Source organism: Stegostoma tigrinum, chromosome 32 (genome assembly GCF_030684315.1).
Source record: "Stegostoma tigrinum isolate sSteTig4 chromosome 32, sSteTig4.hap1, whole genome shotgun sequence".
NCBI classification, from domain to species: domain Eukaryota; kingdom Metazoa; phylum Chordata; class Chondrichthyes; order Orectolobiformes; family Stegostomatidae; genus Stegostoma; species Stegostoma tigrinum.
This window is the reverse complement of record NC_081385.1, coordinates 10,374,331-10,395,271: the sequence shown is the minus strand read 5'-3', so window position 1 is coordinate 10,395,271 and position 20,941 is coordinate 10,374,331. Positions and strand designations below refer to the sequence as shown.

Here is a 20,941-nt window from a genome sequence, read left to right as displayed (position 1 = left end):
AGTTGGATAGAAACAATAAGCAAGGGTTTAGGGAAAAAAAAATGAAGGACAATGGCAAATCAAGGTCATGATGCTCATTTGAAGAGTCAGTGCAGACTAGATGGGCTGAATGGCCTACTCCTGCACCATAATACTTCCGTGATTCTGCGATCTACGCACATTAGACCTTCACAGGAGGTTCTGCTTCTTCAACCTGCCAGAACGCTTGACCTAGTCAGGGTCACATATTGTGTGTATTTTTTGATGTGAACATTATTACTCTACAAGACTTCCCCTGGCTATACAGGCTATTCCACACAGTTATGCACCACCAAATATAAATGCCTCATCTCACTCACAACCACCGGAATTCTTGAGCATAGCAAAGAGAAATGATTAAAAAAAGGGCCAATTTGGAGCAGAGAAATTCTGGGATGTTTATCTCTTGCTCTTCATGAGGAGATAGTGATCTCCTGAAAAAGGTTCATTAGCCCTGATAATTCTTGGCTGTATCTGGATTTTGAAAGAGATGGCCACGGCTGTTACAAACTGCATCCTTTTTGTCCAGGTACAATTTTGTCATTTCCTTCTTAAGTACCTTGTGCCACCCAAATATTTTTCAGCTGAGTCTCTACCTCATCACTGAAAGTTAAGGTCCATGGGCTATTTCTTTTCATTAACCCTGGTGATATCCTCCATCACCACGGTATTCGATTGCTCTTTCTGTGTCCTTATGTCTAAAAGTTGTCTGTTTTTCTTGGCTCCATGTGATCTGATTTTGCTTCCAGCATGGTGCTTTTTCCTAAAGTAGCAATGCTTGTGTAGTTTTTTTTAAATTCGATTGTGTGGTATGGACATTGCTTGTTGGGCCAGCATTTATTTATTGTGCCTAGTTTCTCTTGAGAAGGTAGTAGTGAGCCCCTTCTTGAACCACTACAGTCCATGTGCTGCAGGGAGACCCACAATACCATTGGAGAGGGAATTCCAGGAGTGTGACCCAGTGATATGGTGACATATTTCAAAGTCAGGAATATTGAGTGGCTTGGAGAGGAATTTGAAGGTGTTACTGTGTATCTGCTGCCCTTGACCTTCTACATGGAAGTGGTCATCTGTTTGGAAGGTGGTGTCTTAGGATATTTTTTGAATTCCTGCGGCGTTTCTTGTGGATAGTACACACTGCAGCCTCTGAGTGTCGGTGGAGGGAGTGAATATTTGCCCAATGTGCTAAGCAGGTGGCTTTGTCCTGGATGATGTCAAACTTCTTAAGTGTAGTTGGAGATGCACTCATCCAAGCAGATGGGGAACATTCCATGGCAATCCTGCCCTTGCAGATGGCTTTTGGGAGTTAGAAGAGTTGCTTGTCCCAGTATTCCCAGACTCTGACTTGCTCTTCTAGCCTCTGTGCTTTTGTGGTGAGTTCAGTTTAGTTTCTGGTCAATGATACCCTCCAGAATACCGATAGTGAGGGATTCAGTGATGGTAACATCATTGAGTATCAATGGATGGCGATTAGATTGTCTCTTATTGGAAATGGTCATTACTTGGCATTTGTGTGGCGTGAATGTCACTTGTCAGCCCAAGGCTGGATATTGTCCATGTCACGTTGCATTTGAACATGGACTGCTTCATTGTCTCTAGAGTCACGAATGGTGCTGAAAATTGTGCCATCATTGGCGAACATCCCCACTCCTGATGAAAGTCATTGATGAAGCAGCTGAGCATGTTTGGGCATTGGACACTACTCTGAGGAACTCCTGCAGAGATATCCTGAAGCTGAGATCACTGACCTCTAACAAATACAATTATCTTTCTATGTGCCAGGTATGATTCCAACCAGGAGAAAGTTTGCCTCTGATTTCTATTGATTCCAGTTTTGCTGGGGTGATTGGATGCCACATTTGGTCAAATGGAGCCTTGATGTCAAGGACTATCACTCTCACCTCATTAAACACATTATTCCTCAAATATTAAGAAATTGAATTTGGATACCATGGAATTGAAGAATCCAACAGACATTTATTCCAGTTAAATATTAAATACAGACACTACATTCACAGACACTTCAGTGTCTGGAGTAACATTAAACTAATACAACAGAGGATTGCTCTTCAGGTGGCATTTCATGCTTCAAGTGATTCTAGGGGTAAGATGGAGTATCGGACATTTATACTGCTTGTTAACCTGACATGATACAGTGATGATGTCATTAACATACCTCCTAAGGGTATGCTGATACACTGTCATTTAGCAGTAAGGATTCCACAAGGTCATCTTTATGTTGAGATGGGAAAGATAGATATTAAATGAATATTTTACATCAGTTTTTACTGTGGAAAAATTACTGGAGAGTACTCTGAGAATGTAGGAATATAAATACTGATGTTTGAAAATAGTTCACAGTACAGAAGAAGGTATGCCAGAGGTCTTGGAAAGTATAAAGGTGGATAAATCTCCTGTACCTGATCTGGTGTATCCCAGGATGTTGTGGGAAGCTAGGGAGGAAGCTGTGGGGCCCCTTTCAAATATACTTGTAGCATCTGTAAATGCAAGTGAGGTGTTGGATGGCTGGAGAGTGGCTAATGTTGTACCTTTGTTTAAGAAGACCTGTAAGGAGAAGCATGGGAATTACAGACCTGCAAGTCTGTCTTCAGTGGCGGGTAAGTTGTTGGAGTGGTTTTGAAAGGTATTCGGAGAAACAAGGAATAATTAGGGATAGTCAACATGGCTTTGTGTGAGGGAAATCATGGTTCACAAACTTGATTGGGCTTACTTAAGTGACCAAACTGACTGATGAGGGCAGAGCAGTGGATGTTGTTTACTTGGACTTTAGTAAAGCTTTAGATAAAGTTCCACATAGTAGATTAATTAGTTAAGTTAGATTACATGGGATTCAGAGTGAACTTGCCATTTGGATACAAAACAGGATTAGTAGAAGGGGACAGAGGGTGGTGGTAGAAGGTTGCTTTTTGGACTGGAGGCCTGTGACCAGCAGTGTTCTACAGGGATAAGTGCTGGGTCCACTCTTGTTTGTCATTTATATAAATAATTTCAATGAAAATACATGCGGGTTAGTAAGTTTGTGGATTACACCAAAATTGGTGGTATGGTGGACAGTGTTGAAGGTTATCTAAGATTACAAAGAGATCTTGATTGATTGGATCAATGGGCTGAAGGGTAGCACATGTAATTTAATTTGGATAAATGTGACAGATTACATTTTGGTAAAACAAAGGCAAGACTTATTCAAAGTAGGGCCCTGGATATTGTTGTAGAATAGACAGACACCTAGGGGTTCAAGTGAATAATTCTTTGAAGTTTGCATCACATGTAGACAGGTTAGTTAAGAAGGCTTTTAGCACACTTGCCTTCATTGCTCAGACCTTTGAGTGTAGGAATTGGGATGTCATGTTAAGGCTGTGCAGGACATTGGCGAGGCCTCTTCTGGAGTACTGTGTCCAGTTCTGGTCACCCCATTATAGGAAGAAAATTACCAAGCTGGAGAGGATTCAGAGAAGATTTACCAGGATTTGCTGGGAATGGAAGGTTCGAGTTATAGGGAGAGTCTGGAAAGGCTGGGACTTTTTCACTAGAGTGTTGAAGGTTGAGATTTTTTAAATCATGAAGGGTATAGGTGAGGTGAATGGCAGATGGAGTGGCTTTTCCCTGTGAAGGGGGATTTCAAGACTAGGAGTCACATTTTTAAAGACAGAGGAGAAAGTTTTAAAAGGGACACGGAGGGGGGCAACTTTTTTTTATATGGAGAGTGGTTCGTGTGTGGAATGAATTTCCAGACGAAATGGTGGACGAGGGCACAGTTGCAACATTTAAAAAGACATTTGGATGAGTACATGAATAGGAAAGGTTTGGAGGGATATTGGTCAAGCACCGACAGGTGGGACTAGTTTTGTTTGGTATTACAGTTAGCATGGACAGGTTGGACCAAAGAGTTTATTTCTGTGCCGTTGGACTCTGATTCCAAACCTAGGCTTGGCTGATGGCTAGTTGCCAATTTTTTGCACAGAAGTGCCCATTTTTCAGAAAGGGACATTACTCAGAATGCCTCCCTTCATCTTCACTTAGATGTGCTGGTGACAAAATAAGCCCCTATAAATATTCAATTCCTTGTCTGTCTTTTTGAAAGGCAATTGATTGTTAAAACAAGTGATAGGGTTATGTAGAAGCACTTGGCAGTAAATGTATAAACACAATTGTATTAAGGTAAACAGAATGGCAGCTGGCACAAGAGATTTTAGTTTTCTGATAAAAGTGCATTCAACTCTAAACAGAAAATCAATGTGACTGTAACAATTAACAAATAAATGGCTGTTATGTGGGTAATTGAGTATGTAAAAAGTCCATCGCACCATTGTTCATTCTGAAATGTGCCAGTTCCTTGTCACGATAATAATGTTTATTTTATGATTATATGTAGAGTGAATCTTACCTATTTGTGAATAGCATGTCATCGAAAGGTGTGGCAAAACCATCTGCTTGATGTAAAAAGAAGTGTTAAATTAGAAAAACAATAACATGCATTGTCCTTTTGTAGCTGTAAATACAATTTTAAGGTGGTGAATGTGTTTGGTACATTTTCTATTGCAATGATTTAAATTAATACATCCATAAATAAAATACTGTAATTCAATCTGGCAGAGTTTGTTTAGCTCTATTTCATAAAGCACATATCATGATTAGCATCAACAGCATGTTCTGTGGTTCCCTCAACAGTACTTTTCAAACTCAGGACCTCCACCAACAGATAAATATTCTAAACAAATGCTTGGGAACATATCAAGTTGCTCTCTAAGTCACAGATTATTCTGATTTGGAAACATGTTGATTATTTCTTCATTGTCACTGCATCACAATTCTGGAACTTTCTCCCTTATATCACTCTCAGTGTAGCTGGTCAGGAAGGCAACTCACTGCTATTTTCTCAAGGACAATTAGGTTTGACCAATAAATGCTGGCCTAGCCAGCCATGCAGAAATCCCAATAATTAGTTTACAGAACTTTTACAGAGTTTTCTTTTAATATTATGGAGAGATGGATTGCTGATAGAGCAAATGACCGTTGCGATTTTTTGATTGATTTTTGGGAAATTTTGAACAAATAATGGCCTTTCACGCTACACTGGTACTTATATTATTCACTATAAATTAGTTTAATATAATTGTAAGAGTCTGTACAGATCAAAGCTAGAGCTTGAAATGCAATTCTAGAGTTATGGCCAGTGCTACGATGCACATGGATCAACGAGAAAGGTTCCATGAGTACACTGATAATATCCATCTCCATCTCACTCATCAGCATGGGGCAGCACGGTGGCTCAGTGGTTAGCACTGCAGCCTCACAGCACCAGGGACCCAGGTTTGCTTCCAGCCTTGGGCGACTGTCTGTGTGGAGTTTGCACATTCTCCCCTTGTCTGCGTGGGTTTCCTCCGGGTGCTCCGGTTTCCTCCTACAGTCCAAAGGTGTGCAGGCTAGGTGGATTGGCCGTGCTAAATTGTCCGTAGTGTTCAGGGGTGTGTGGGTTTATAGGGGGATGGGCCTGGGTGGGATGTTTCAAGGGGCGGTGTGGACTTGTTGGGCCGAAGGGCCTCTTTCCACACTGGAGGGAATCTAATCTAATCAGCATTTCTCCTGCCTCTCAGCTCTTTGTCAGTTTTCAGTGCTGGAAGAGGTGTAATTTCAACTCAGTTAAACATAATAGGTAACTGAAGTCATTGTTTCTGGTCCCCAGCATGAATATTGTTTTTGTCTCAGTGAATCCACCCTGATCCCTGGTCTTTGCCTCAGACTATACTTGAGAATTTTCAGCCTCAGCATTCTCTTTCAGCCTGAACTGGGCTCTGACTCTTCATACTCATTCACAAAAGCCTCTGTAATATAACCCATTTCTATCCTTGCTTCCAGTTATAATCATAGCATAAATCTTCATCCATGCTTTTTTAACATCTCCAGTATTCCAATGCTTTTCTGGAAAGTCACTCACCTCTCACCTTCCATAAACTTGTGCTCATCCAGCACTTGGTTACCTAGAATGTAAACTGCATCGCACCAGACCCTGTTCATCATCATACCTGTGCTCACCACCTTATGTTTTGTTGTCTAACTTCATTTTTGACATTTTAATTCTCATATTCAAAACTCTTCATTGTTATAACGGCTTGGGAATAACACTTTGGGGTGATATTGGTCATCGCAGAAGCCAGTTTGAGATTTTTGTTGCCAAATTTCTCAAGTGAGATTCTGTACATTGGATTTAAATGAATGTGATGTGCTTTATTGCTCATTTTGGGGCAATGTAGATTACGCAAAAAGTCTGAGTGAAAAAAAATTTCAGATTGATTTTGCTGGCTCGAAACCGAGTGGAAAGAAAGAAAATGCCCTAAAATGAAATAGTGAATGCACGCCAGCAACAGTTAGGTTGTATATATGTTACCTTTTATAAACCAAAAAAATTGTTAGTGGTACTCAGAAGGGAGCATCTCACACTGGATGTCTATTGACCCTGAAAAATTTCTTTAGAGGCTATCAAGCCAGGTCCAGGAGACTGAAGTAATTGATATAACTAATGATGCCACACTTGTCTATCCTTCACAAATCCCATGTTTTCCACACCCTAGAACTCCTCTACCTTCCTCTCAATGGTTTGCACAGAAGTCAAATTTATTGTGTGTTCTTGCAAGCAATCTAATGAAACATTAAGCTAATCGCAACTTGCTTGTCACAATTTCGCACCGTGGTGGTAAAACAGGAGCCACTGTACAGCACACATACATACAGTGAGATACGAACGCATGGGCTGTTTATCTGTTCCAAAACTTGTGTAGAAAATAATAAAGAAAAATAGACAAGCGGAGCTAATTAATTTGCATTCAGGTGTTCAGTATCCATCCACTGATGGGGATGAAGTCTTCTAATTTGCATGGAAGCTGCACACCTTGTTGCTGTATAACTTGCAGTGTGTCATTTTCAAGTACACTTCTTACTCATTTGACTACATTTGCGATATCTCCTTTTGTGTTACAGGACTACAAAAGAAATCACCTTAAATTTGAGGTTTTTGGGACATTTAAGAGTTAAAAGAAAAGCAAAATAAACTTAGGTTTTGCTTGTTATTCTACACTGAAGCTGAGCAAATTACAGACCTGTGTGGTGGGCACAATTTTATATTCATGGAGTAAGCTGCAGGCTTTGTCACCGTCGCACATCTATGGAGTTGGACTTCCTCAAAGTACATTGATTGTCCCTCTGCCTTAACTTCCACTATGGGTCTCAAGACCATAAGATCTAGGAGTAGAAGTAGGTCATTTGACTCACTGAGTCTGCTCCATGGTTAATAAGTTTTTCAAAACCATTCTCTGTCTCCTTCCCATCATCTTTGATCTCCTTACTAACCAAGAACCACTCTTTCTCTGTCTTAAATACACTCAATGACCTGGCCTCCACAGGTCACTGTGGCAATGAGTTCCATGGATTCACCACTCTCTGGCTGAATAAACTTCTCCTCATCTCAATTGTAAAGGGTTATCTCTTCAATCTGAGGCTGTACCCTTGGATTTAGTCCCCACGTCCACTCTATCCAGGCCTCTCCGTATTCTGTAAGCTTCAATGAGATATTCCCTCATTCTTCTAAACTCCATTGACTACAGACACCAGTATTCTCAACTGCTCCTCATAATGACAAGCCCTTCATCCCCGGGATCATTCTCATAAGCCTCCTCTGGACACTCTCCAAGGCTGGCACATCCTTCCTTAGATACAGGGCCAAAAACTGTTCATAATATTCCAAATGTAGTCTGACCAAAACCTTATATAGCCTCAACAGTACATCTCTGCCCTTGTATTCTAGCTGTCTTGAAATGAATGTTAAAATTGCATTTTCCCTCCTAACTGGCAACTGAACCTGCATGTTAACCTTAAGAGAATCCAGAACTAGGGCTCTTAAGTCTCTTTGCAAATCAAATTTCCAAAGCTTTTTCCTGATTAGAAAATAGTCCATACCTCTATTCTTCCTCCCAGAGACTCACACTTTGCCACATTGTATTCCATCTGCCACTTCTTTGCCCACTCTCCTAGCTGTCCAAGTCCTTCTGCAGCCTCCCTGCTTCCTCAACACTACCTATCCCTCCACCTATCTTTGAGTCATCTGCAAACTTAGCAACAACGCCGTTAATTCTTTCATCCAGATTGTTATGCATTATGTGAATAGCAGCAGTCCCAACATGGACTCCTTGCAGATCTCCTCCAGCTGCCATTGTGAAAAGACTACTTTCTCTACTCTTTGCCTTCTACCAGTCAGCCAATATTCTATCTACGCCAGTCCTTGCCCCTAACACCCTTAGATCTTACCTTATTTCGCAGCCTCCTATGTGGCACCTTGTCAATGTCCTTCAGGCCTGCCTTTTTATTCACTTGTGGAACATTGGTGTCACTGACTGACCAGCATTTATAGCCCATCCCTAGTGGCCCTTCAGAAGGTGGTGGTGAGCTGCCTTTTTGAACTGCTGCAGTCCATGAGCTGTAGGTAGACTCACCATGTATGCCCTTAGGTAGGGAATTTCTCTTCTCTCTAGACTATTCAGCATCATGCTTAAATTCAAATCTGCCTTAAAAATAATAAACTAAATCAAGGGATTAAGTTTAATGGCAGCAAACCCTATGACTGATTGGCACACTCTAAGCCTTAATTCTTCCATAAAATCAAAACACTGTACTAGTCTGGAATTCTGAAATAAAAACAAATAATTCAAGATATCCAGCAATGACTGTGGAGAGAGAAAAGCAGAGTTGATGTTTAAGGTCTGTAACTTTATCAGTTGTGGAAAAACTCAATGACAATGAGTTGGCATGAAAATGGGGTGGCTAGGTGGTTAGCACTGCTGTCTTACTGTCATGGGCCCCAGTTTGATTCTACCCTCAGGTGACTGTGTGGAGTCTGCACGTTTTCCCTGAGTCTGCATGGATTTCCTCCCACTGTCCAAAGACATGTAGGTTAGGTGCAATGGCCATACTAAATTGCCCGTTGTGTCCATGGATGTGCAGGTTAGGTGGATTATCCATGGAGGAATGCAAGGTGATGGGGATAGGGTGGAATACTCATCAGAGGATCAGAATGGACTGAATGGCTTGCTTCCAAACTGCAGTGATTTTGTGGTCTATGATTCAAAACTTACTGCATTCCCAATTCTTATCTAAGGTCACAGGGCAGAAGCATTAACTGTTTCTCCACAGACACAGTAGCTCCTATGTTTTAGAGATAACAAAGTGTGGAGCTGGATGAACACAGCAGGCCAAGCAGCATCTTAGGAGCACAAAAGCTGATGTTTTCGGGCCTAGATACTGATGAAGCGTCTAGGCCCGAAACATCTGCTTTTGTGCCTCTAAGATGCTGCTTAGCCTGCTGTGTTCATCCAGCTCCACACTTTGTTATCTCGGATTCTCCAGCATCTGCAGTTCCCATTATCTCTGATACAGTTCCTATGTTTTTCTGTTTTATTTCACAATACCTTCTGCTGTTTACATTACATGAAAGTAGTAATCCGGAACCCCAGTCTAATGGTCTCGGAACATGAGTCTGAATCCCACTATGGCAGGGGGTGAGATTTGAATTCAGTTAAAAAAAAAAATCAGGATTCTGGCAACAATGTAACCATTGTCGATTGTTGAATAAAAGAAACAGCAGATTCACTCATGTCCTTTTGAGAAGGAAATCCATCATCCTTAGCTTGTGTTGCCCATGTGACTAGGCTCACAAAAATGTGATTGAATTTTAACTGCCCTCTCAGCAAGAAATACTGGCGTAGACATCAATGCACACATGCAATGACTAAACTTAAAACAAAACATTTCAGACAGTTTAGTGTTTACATCTCTTTGCACAGAAGACATTTTAACAAAACATTTACTTAGTTTTCAGACAAATGTTCTGCTAAAGGAGAAACTGTAGGCTTGACAATGACAGAACATGCAAGAGGTGTGACCTCCTCTTGATCTTGCACTTATATCATGCACAATCTAACATTGATGATTATAAATCTAATGTAATGAATACCGCAGTTCTGTCAATAGAGTTCATTATAATGGAATGTGTACCTCACTACTTTGCTAAAGGGCTCTAAGGCTTACTTCTGCAAGTAGATTTGCATTTCTTTTGAAGACTTTTGCCCTCATAAATGTTCATTTCTTTAGTTCAGTAGACTAAAAATGACTGACTTACTTATGCCCTCAAATTGAAAGGATGACCCGACTTTCTCCAGCTAGAGAGTGGTAAATCTGTGGAACTCATTACCACAGAAGGCTGTGGAGGCCAAGTTCTTGAATGTATTTAAGACATAGAAATGTTCTTGATTAGTAACGCGATCAAAGATTATGGGGAGAAGGCAGGAGAATGGCTTTGAGAAACAGAGATAATGGGAACTGCGGATGTTGGAGAATCCAAGATAATAAAGTGTGAAGCTGGATGTGGATGAACACAGCAGGCCAAGCAGCATCTCAGGAGCACAAAAGCTTTTGTGTTCCTGAGATGCTGCTTGGCCTGCTGTGTTCATCCAGCTTCACACTTTATTCTCTTGGCTTTGAGAAACATATCAGTCATGATCGAATGGCAAAGCACACAGTTGCTCAATAGCACTATTGTACTATTTACAAGGTGCAATGCTGAAATTTGTCAAAGATCTTTAGGCAGCACCATCCAAATCTATAACTATTTTCAAACTGGAAGGACAAGGGCAGCAGGTACATGGGACCACCGCCGTCTGCAAGTTCCTTTCTAAGCCACTCACCATCCTGACTTTAAAATATATCGTTGTTCCATCAGTGTTGCCGAGTCAAAATCCCAAAATTCCCTCCCAAAGGGCATTGTGGCTCTATCTACAGCATATAGATTGCAACAGTTCAAGAAGGCAGCTCACCATCACCTTCTAAAGGGCAACTGGGGACCGGAATAAATGCTGGCCTAGCCAGTGATACCCAGATCCCATGGGTGAATAAAAATAGAACTCCACATCTTGTTCTCACCTTCACCATGTACCGCTCTCCCACTATTTATAGTTTTCCACCATTTCTCTGCTGTCTGAAACACTTTTCTCTGCACCTTCTTTGCAAATCCTTCCAAAGCCCTGCTCCGCTGCTGCAGTTTCCTATAATACCACATCCTTGCTGTACATTACAGTCATCTGTCTAACCACCTACAATCTCACTCACTGACCACTGCTCCCAAGCCTCCCCATCTTCAGTGCAAAGCCTGTCCACCATTTACAAAGCACAAGTCAGGAGTATGATAGAATACCCCCTACTTGCCTAGATGACTGCAGCTCAAACAATTAAGAAGCTTAACACCATCCAGGACAAAGAAACCCACTTGATTGGCACCGTTTCCATAAACATTCACTCCCCCCACCACTACTGTGCAACAACAGCAGTGTTTACCATCTACAAGATGAACTGCAGAAATTTACCAGTCCTCCCTGAACGGCATCTTCCAAATACACATCACTAACATCTAGAAGGACAACTGCAGTATACCTGGGAATCACCACCTTCCGGTTTCCCTCCAAGCTAGTCACTATTCTGATTTGGAAATATATCACCATTCTTTCAGTGTTGCTGGATCAATATCCTGGAACTCCCTCTCTAAGGGCATTGTGGGTCTATCACTACTTCTTCTGGAATACTGTGTCCAGTTCTGGTTTCTCAGTTATAGGAAGGATATTATCAAGCTGGAGAGGATTCAGACGCGATTTACCAGGATGTTGCCGGATATGGAAGGTTTGATTTATAAGGAAAGGCCAGATAGGCTGGGACTTTTTTCAGTGGAGCATAGGATGTTGAGAGGTGACCTAATAGAAGTTTATAAAATAATGAGAGGTACAGATAGAGTTGATGGTATAGATTACAAGGTGTGGAGCTGGATGAACACAGCAGGCCGGGCCGCATCGGACGAGCAGGAAAGCTGACATTTCGGGTCTGGACCCTTCTTCAGAAAAAGTTGATGGTAGCTGTCTTTTGGCTAACATAGGTAATCTCAAGACTAGGAGGCACTTTTTAAGGTGAGGGGGTGAGATTTAAGAAAGGCATAAGAGTCAACTTTTTTACACAGAGGGTGGTTTGCATGTGAAATGAACTTCCTGAGGAAATGGTGGACATGGGTACAATTGCAATATTTAGGAGACTTTTGGATAGATTCATGAATAGCAAAGGTTTGGAGGGATACAGGCCAGGAGCAGGCAGGTGGGACTATTTTAGTTTGGGATTATGTTCAGCATTGACTGGTTAGACCGAAGGTTCTGTTTCCGTGCTGTACGATTCTATAAATGGACTGCAACAGTTCAAGAAGGCCACTCACCACGACCTTCTCAAAGGCAAGTAGGGATGGGCAATAAATGCTGGGCCAGCATGGGCAGCAACATCCTGAGAGTGAACAAGAAACAAATCTGGTGGCCTGTCAGCCTTTCGCTGTATCTGCAGGGATATGGGAAAATTTAGTCACAGATTTGGTCAAGAATCAAAGAGAAGAGATGGAGAGGCTTAGAAAACAAGTTCCAGACCGAAGTTTCCCTACATCAGAAAGCACTAAATTAAATTAAAAATATTTTAAAAATTCAATACCTTGGCCTATTTTAGTTATTGCATGAATACATGTAAAGTAGAAAACATTTTTTTGTTTGGACTGTGTCAACGTAGATTTCTGAAAAGAATATCATATTTAACAAATATGACAGAGATTTTTGAGGAGGGCATTGCAGGTTTGCAGAGGGGGACCTACTGGATGCACTGTATTTGGATTTTGAAAATGCTTTCTACAAAGTCCCCCACACAAGATTAGTATGCAAAATTAACGTTCATTGGATTGGGGTAATAGCCTATCATGGACTGGGGATTGTTTAATTGGCAGAAATCAGAATAAATAAGTCTTCGTCAGGTTGGCAGGCTGCGGCCAACGATCTACCATGAGGCTGACCAGAATCTATATCAATGATTTGGATGTGGGAGCCAATTATTTCTAGGTTTGCAGATGATAATGGTGCAAATGAGTTGTGACAAGAATACAAAGAGGTGTCGAGAGGATTTAGTCAGTGTGATTGAGTTGGTAAGAATGTGGCAGATGGAATATAATGTGGATAAGTGTGAAATTTTTCACTTTTTGTTGGAGGAATGAAGGTGCAGAGAGATCACAGATTGAAATGTTTTGAAGTCCAAACTGACTCAGGTGTCCTTGTTCATAGTCACAGAAAGCGAGCATGTAGGTGCAGCAAGTAGTGTGCAAGGCGATGGGTACGCTAGCCTTTATCACAAAACGGTTTTGAGTACAGAAGCAAAGTAGTCTTGCTGGTAAGATTGCACTTGAAGTATTGTGTGCATTTCTGTTCTCCTTACCCAGGGTGGGATATACTTGTCACAGTGACAGTGAAGCAGAGAGTCACCAGACTGATTCTGGTGAGGAGACTAAGCTCATGTTTTCTGGCATTTTAGAAATACAGAAGGTGATCTTATTGTGCTCAGGCAAGGTCATGGAATACTTTAAAGACTGAGTTAGATAGATTCTTGACTAACAAGGGAGTGTCAGTGAATTAGAGTTTTGAAAGGGAAGTGGAATTGAGGCTACAACCGGATCAGCTTATTGATCATTGGGGCTGCCTCACGGAGATGAATAGCCAACTCTTACTCCTAATCTGAATATAGGTATGTGCATATAGCATTTCTTGTGCTAAAAATAATATTTAGGATTATTTCTCAAATGTCCTTACACATGGTCAAATGGTGACAAAGTTTGTTCAATTTTGATAAAATTAGATTGGTAGATAATTTATAAAGTTATAACAATGTACTTTAGAAAGGCTCAAAACGCAAATATTTTGCAGTGAATAGAATATACTATACTGTAGACTTAGATACAACTTGATAGAGGTTTTGTCAAGCAATGGCAAAGCTAGGAAGATCTGAACAGGAATAAGGAATTCAGCCTCTTGAGCTGTTTTCACCACTGAATGAAATCATGGGAGATCTGTAGCCTAACTCCACATTGCTGCCTTTGGCTGATACCTCATCATACCTTTGTTTAACAAAAAAAAAAATCGATCCATTTCAGATTTAAAGTTAACAATTGATCCAGCTTGCACTGCTGTTTGTGGAAGAGAGTTCCAAACAATTAACCCTTTGTGTCGGCTGGAACCCATTGATAGACTATTCCAATTTGACAAACTTGGGGGTCCGATGACATGGATCTTTGGTTAAGTACAAATAGACTGCATCTTGGGCACTCTTCCTTCCAACTACATTCCTCTCTGCATAATGGGGATACTTTACCTTCAAGATGGAGTAGAACCTTTTGCTGGCTCGGACAGAGTGCATCATAGAAAGATGATAAGGATCAACAGAAAACAAACACATGTCACAAGTGATTTCTTCTCGAGAGGCATGGAAGGTGAATTTTCCCGACTGTTTTTCTCTCCTATATTGGCTCTAGACTTTTCTTAGATTTTGCCTGTATCTGGAGGAAGGATATGAAGTGGGCAAACTACGCTGAGAGAGGGAAATGGATAGTAAAGCTGCACCAGCTATTGTCAGTGTGGGACAGACTTAATGGACTAGCTTGGTCCTTTCCCATTCATTATGTTTTCATATGCATGTCAGATGAAGCAGCACTTTTATTGTTGCTCAGAGCTTTGTGCTGTGGATTTTGCAGTCAGCCCAGATATTCAGTGTTTCCTTTAATTGCTGCTGCACTCTACAGTTGTTGCTCCCCTTCACAATTTTGTTTCCCATCATTAAACAGAATGGCCCAGGAACAGGCCCTTCAGCCCACCATGTCTCTGCCAAGCATGATGCCATTCTAAGCTAATTCCATCTGCCTGCACGTGGTCTGTATCGGCCTATTCCTTGCCTGTTTATGAGTTGATCCAAATGCCTCTTAAGCGTTGCTATCGTATTCTGCTTCTACATCTTTTCTGCCAGCATGTTCCAAGGACCTACCGTCCACTGTGCAAAATGTCAGAATTTACTTTAAACTTTCTGCCTCTCACTACGTTCCCAAGTAATTGGCATTTCCACCCTGGGAAAAAGGCTCCAACTGTCATCTCCGATCCATGCCTCTCATAGTTTCATATATGTCAATCTCATCTTCCCTCAGCTCCGACGCTCTAGCAAAAACAAACCACGTTTTTCCACCCTCTCCTTTTGGCTAATACACTCCAATCCAGGCAAACTCCTTGGTAAACCTTTTTTAGCATCCTCTCTAAAGGCTCCAGATCCTTCCTATAGTGTGGCAACTAGAATGTACATAATACTCCAAATATGGCATAACTAAAATCTTATACAGCTGCAACTTGACAACTTTTATATTCAATATCCCGACCGATGATGGCAAACATGCCATATGCCTTCTTTACCACCTTAATCACTGGTGTTGCCACTTTCGGGGAGCTACAGTTTTGCACCGCAAGATCCCTCTGTACATCAACTCTCCTAAAGGTGCTACCATTTACAGTGTACTTTTCATCATTAAAGAATACATAAATTAGCCAGGAGGAAGCTCTTTCACAATGGTGGTATGACTAATGGCACTGAGTTCGTGGTTCAGAATAGGTCCAAGGGACCATTTAGGGTGGCACAGTGGCTTAGCGGCTGGCACTGCTGCCTCACAAAGGCAGAGGTTTAGGTTTGATTCTGGTCTTGGGCGACTGGCTGTGTGGAGATTTCCGTGTGTGCGTGGGTTTTCTCCGGGTGCTCCGGTTTTCTCCCAAAGTCCAAAGATGCGCAAGCTAGATGGGTTGGCCAGGCTAAATTACCCATAATGTCCAGGGATAGGTGGGTTAGCCAGGGGAAATGCAGGGTTATGGGGATAGGATAGGGGTTTGGGTGTGATGCTGTTCAGAGGGTCAGTATGGACTCGATGGGTTAAATGGTCTGTTTCCGCTGTCGGGATTCTGTGATCTGTTCTATGATCTATGGAAGCTGTTGGAGTAATAAGATGTATTGACTATGCTTGATTTCTCTTATGCATTGAATATTAAGGGGTAAACTGATTATGGTTCTTAAACAGACTTAAAAAGAGAGATGCAGGAAAACTTGTGTCTTCGGTACAGTCCTGAAGAACACACATAAACTTAAAATTCGAGCTCAGACTTTGACGGTAAAGTCGAAAAGCAGTTCTTACCACATTGGACTGTGGAAAGCTTCAAAACTGTCCACAAAGTAGCAATTAGGGCCAAATATCAACTGAAAATTTAAAGTTGAGATTGATAGATTTTCATTAGATAAGATTATTAAGGAACAATGACAAGGAGCGGGGGCAGACGGAGAAAAGATACAAATCAGCCACAATCTAATTGAAAGGCAAGATTTGCTTGAGGGGTTTGATGGCTAGGCTCTGTTCCTATCTAGTTGTAAAATCTTTGGGGCACAGAATTTACTTGCTTTCGCAAAAGCAAAACTACTGGTTTCTGCCACATGACACCACAACTATGACTATATTGCAGAAAGCACAGATCATAAAATGCACCTTTCTGAATGCTCTTCTATTATAATGAAGATAGAATAAGTAAATGATTCTACTCCAGTGCATTTACAATATCTTTAGATAATGACATTTACTAAGCCATCATAACCACATTGCCTGCACATAGCACCATTTCAAGAAATTCCAGTGTCACAGACTGTATGTCTTATGTAACCTAGAAAACCAGAACTCAGGTTCAACTTAATTAAGTTACAATGTGGGTGTTTATAATCAACTTCAATGTCACATTTAATCTTAATGCTGCTTGGCCTGCTGTGTTTGTCCAGCTCGACACCTTGTTATCTCTTTCTGAATGTTTCTGTTTAGTTCTATTTCCATTTTTCATTGATCATTTGTTGGCATTCTTGGAAAAAGTAATGATTCGGCCACTAAAAATAAATGCACATGATAGTTTGGTTGGCATCGGTATTAAGATTAAATGTGACATTGAAGGTGATTGTAAAAACCCAAATTGTAACTTAATTAAGTTGAACCTAAGTTCTGGTTTTCTAGGTTACATAATGCATACAGTCTGTGACACTGGAATTTCTTGAAATGGTGCTATGTGCAGGCAATGTGGTTATGATGGCTTAGTAAATGTCACTATCTACAGATACTGTAAATACACTGGAGTGGAATAATTTACTTATTCTATCTTCATTTCAAAAGACCTCAACTGCCACACAAAAATGAAATCAATCCTAAACTAAAAGAAGGATCTCTATCTTTATCAATATTCAGTATTTCACTGTAGCATTAAAGTGGTGTTTTCCGATCTCTCTTCCACTTAGAAAAAAGTAGGTTAACTTTGTAGTCAGCGTAAACAGGATGGTGCTGATTGGCCTCCTGCTTTGTATTGAACTGTCTTTGTATGAGAACTGGTCACAAATGCTGGCGAAAGCTGCTTTGCAAGCAGAAAGCCTGGTATTTAAAAGTCTTGCTTGGCCACTCTTCCTCGCCCATTGAGAATTTGCAAATGGAGCTCAATGTTAGAAATCTTTATGCCCTTTTTCGATGTGAAATATTTCAGGAGAGCATGAAGCTCCATCTAGTGGCCTTGCTGAAAACAGTAAATTCAGCTGTTGCGTTTGAAAAATAAGTGAAAACGTAATTTTATACAGCCTTTGAGAAATAAAATGGCGTTTAAACGATACCTAAATTACTATATTGACTTTTGAGTTCACCGACCCTTCTTCAGAACTGAAGGCGGCTCAGTGGGTTTGAAATGTTAACTCTGTTTTCTCTCCATACCCACTGAGTTTCTCCAGAAATTTCTGATTTTGTGCTTTCAGATCTCCAGAATCCGTGTTCTTTGTTTTATTATTATCCAAAATTATAGTGTTTGCCAGGCATTAGTGAACTCTGAAACTTGTGGTCAGACTAAGTGATACCGGTTCTGTGAGCTTACACAGGCAGAGTTTGAAGGTGGTGGCCTTCAAATCCTACTGCAGAGACCGGAGCAGAAATATCTAGGCTGACACTGCAGTGCAGCACTGAGAGAGCACTGCACTGTCAAGCATGCCATTTTTCAGCTGAGATGTTCAAGTGAAATCCCACTTAATCCTCAGTTGGATGTAAAATTTCTGCCAGATCTACTTTGAGGAAGAACAAGGAAGGGTCCCCTCATGTTCTTGTCAATTTTTCATTGCTCAATCGCTATTAATAAAACAGATGATTTGGCAATTATCATAATCCTGTTCCTGTGACATTGTTGTGTGTTTATCCTTTTTCTTAATTCCTACATTATAACAATGACAATTATTCTGCATCAAAGATATCAGGTTGTGGGTATTAATTGAAGATTTCTTGAGCTCAAATGTAAAGGAGTCAACTGGAAGAGGCAGTGGAGATACATAAATTGTAATGTGTATCTCCACAAATATAAGCCTGCATATGTATGAAGAGTTAGCTCTGGTGTTTGATCCCTCAATGACTGGCTACCTGAATACTCACAGTGAGTACACTTCCAAGAGCACTGGTTAGCCAAGTTGGCTGGATGGTTGGTTTGCAATGCAGATGACAGGTTCAATTCCCACCCTGGCTGAGATCACCTTGCCCCTTGCCTGAGCATTGTGACCCTCAGTTTAGACTCACAATGAATAGCTGTTCTCTAAAGAGGAAGTGGCACGATGGTGACTTCACTTTTACGCTTCTAAAGTGTTTCATTGGCTGTAAGGTGCTTTGGGGCATTATGAGACTGTGAGACGTGTTTTTACAATTGTGATTTTTTTCCCCTTCTATGCTTGTATGTCGGGTGCTGCAAGTTTCAAACAGATCTGGGTACTCAGTGAGTAAGGTTATGTTCCATTAGCTGCATATCGATTTGGTTTGGTTGATGTGCATGAATGTACTGACCCCAGGAACACGGAGTATACTGTCAGATGGGAATAAGGTTGGCCTGGCTATATTCACTTTGTATCAATGGCACCAGAGACATAAATAAGTGCAGGAAAGGAAAACCAATTTACCTGCTAACCTCATCCCACCTCCTTGACCTGTCCGTCTTCCCTGGACTGACCTATCCCCTCCCTACCTCCCCACCTATACTCTCCTCTCCACCTATCTTCTTTTCTCTCCATCTTCGGTCCGCCTCCCCCTCTCTCCCTATTTATTCCAGTTCCCTCCCCCCATCCCCCTCTCTGATGAAGGGTCTAGGCCCGAAACGTCAGCTTTTGTGCTCCTGAGATGCTGCTTGGCCTGCTGTTTTCATCCAGCCTCACACTTTTTTTTTATCTCCCAGTAGGGCTCTCTTATGGTGCAGTGGTAGTTTTCCTAACTCTGAGCCAGGAGGCTTGGGTTCAAGTTCCGTGTGCTTCAGAGATGTGTGACAACATGTATAATTATGTTGATAATAAAAACAATAACAATCCTCCCAGTTCCTAATAACTGGCACTCCCACGGCTTGCTTTGTGCCAGTTTTGTGTGTTTTGTCTATGGCAAGATTGATAGCAATCTGTCATCTGATTACTAGGTTACCAGCAAAACATTCCAATGCTCCAATAACTTATTTTGTTCGGCTTGTCCAGATGCCCAGCAAAGATATTTAAAGTTCAAAGAAAAGTGAACTAAAATGTCCACCACAAAACCCATGTACAAAATACAGATTGTGATGTTTGAAACCATTGGACAGCATCACTATTTTCACAAATCTTGTGGTTGTTACCTCTGGATAGATGTATAGCTGGAGGTCCGGATTTGATCTGTTGCGTCCCAGCGTCTTATGGTCTCACCAGTAACTATTTAACACTGTCCAGCAACCTTCCCATGGTAATTGTAAAGTGAACAGACTTCACCTGATGTGATAATGGGAACTGCAGATGCTGGAGAATCCAAGATAACAAAGTGTGGAGCTGGATGAACACAACAGGCCAAGCAGCATCTCAGGAGTTCACAAAAGCTGACGTTTCGGGCCTAGACCCTTCATCAGAGAGGGGGATGGGGAGAGGGAACTGGAATAAATAGGGAGCGAGGGGGAGGCGGACCGAAGATGGAGAGAAAAGAAGATAGGTAGAGAGGAGAGTACAGGTGGGGAGGTAGGGAGGGGATAGGTCAGTCCAGGGAAGATGGACAGGTCAAGGAGGCAGGATGAGGTGGTAGGTAGGAAATGGAGGTGCGGCTTGAGGTGGGAGGAAGGGATGGGTGAGAGGAAGAACAGGTTAGGGAAGCAGAGACAGGCTGGGCTGGTTTTGGGATGCAGTGGGAGGAGGGGAAGAACTGGGCTGGTTTTGGGATGCAGTGGGGCAAGGGGAGATTTTGAAGCTGGTGAAGTCCACATTGATACCATTGGGCTGCAGGGTTCCCAAGCGGAATATGAGTTGCTGTTCTTGCAACCTTCAGGTGGCATCATTGTGGCACTGCAGGAGGCTCATGTTCACAAAAGCTGACGTTTCGGGCCTAGACCTAGATGCGGAGATGCTGCTTGGCCTGCTGTGTTCATCCAGCTCCAAACTTCATCTGATTTCTGATACTTAACTGTTAGTCCAACAACCCCTTTTCCCATCTCTATTGTTTTTGTAAGTTAACGTGTTCAGAGAAATATTAAGACATTCATTCTTAATGTCCCTATGGTTTTCTCCTGGGGTGTCTTGGAGGTTAATTTGTAATCCTAGAATATTGCAAACCCCTACCTTTGCATGTGACCAAACTGTGTGGCTCTGATATTGTGCAGGAGTACAAATGTGATTTTTGATATTCATTGTGCTGTCAATGGAGGTGACCGTTTCCGTAATCTGAGCATTTGAAAGGAAATGGTTCCTCAAGAGTAGGTGACACATGGCTGGATTCAACACAGTCAACACAGTAGGATCTGATGTTTTGAGACCTAAGCCAAATATATTACAAAAATCCAGTTGGAATCCTGAAGTCTTTTTCCTGATACAAATCATATGCAGAACACACCTCTAATGACTAAAGATTTGAACTGCTGATCGGTGGTTACACATGACTTGATAATGTAAC

The 20,941-nt window shown here is 41.5% G+C and overlaps 1 protein-coding gene across 1 annotated transcript in view; it reads right to left on the bottom strand.

Annotated features, from left to right (window-relative positions):
* Positions 1 to 20,941, bottom strand: part of LOC125467002 (NF-kappa-B inhibitor delta-like) — a 136,891-nt gene that overhangs the window by 53,879 nt on the left and 62,071 nt on the right. The window contains exon 3 of the mRNA XM_048562291.2: positions 4,424 to 4,469. Coding sequence (XP_048418248.1) covers positions 4,424 to 4,469 — 46 coding nt within the window. The remainder of the gene's footprint in view (positions 1 to 4,423; positions 4,470 to 20,941) is intronic.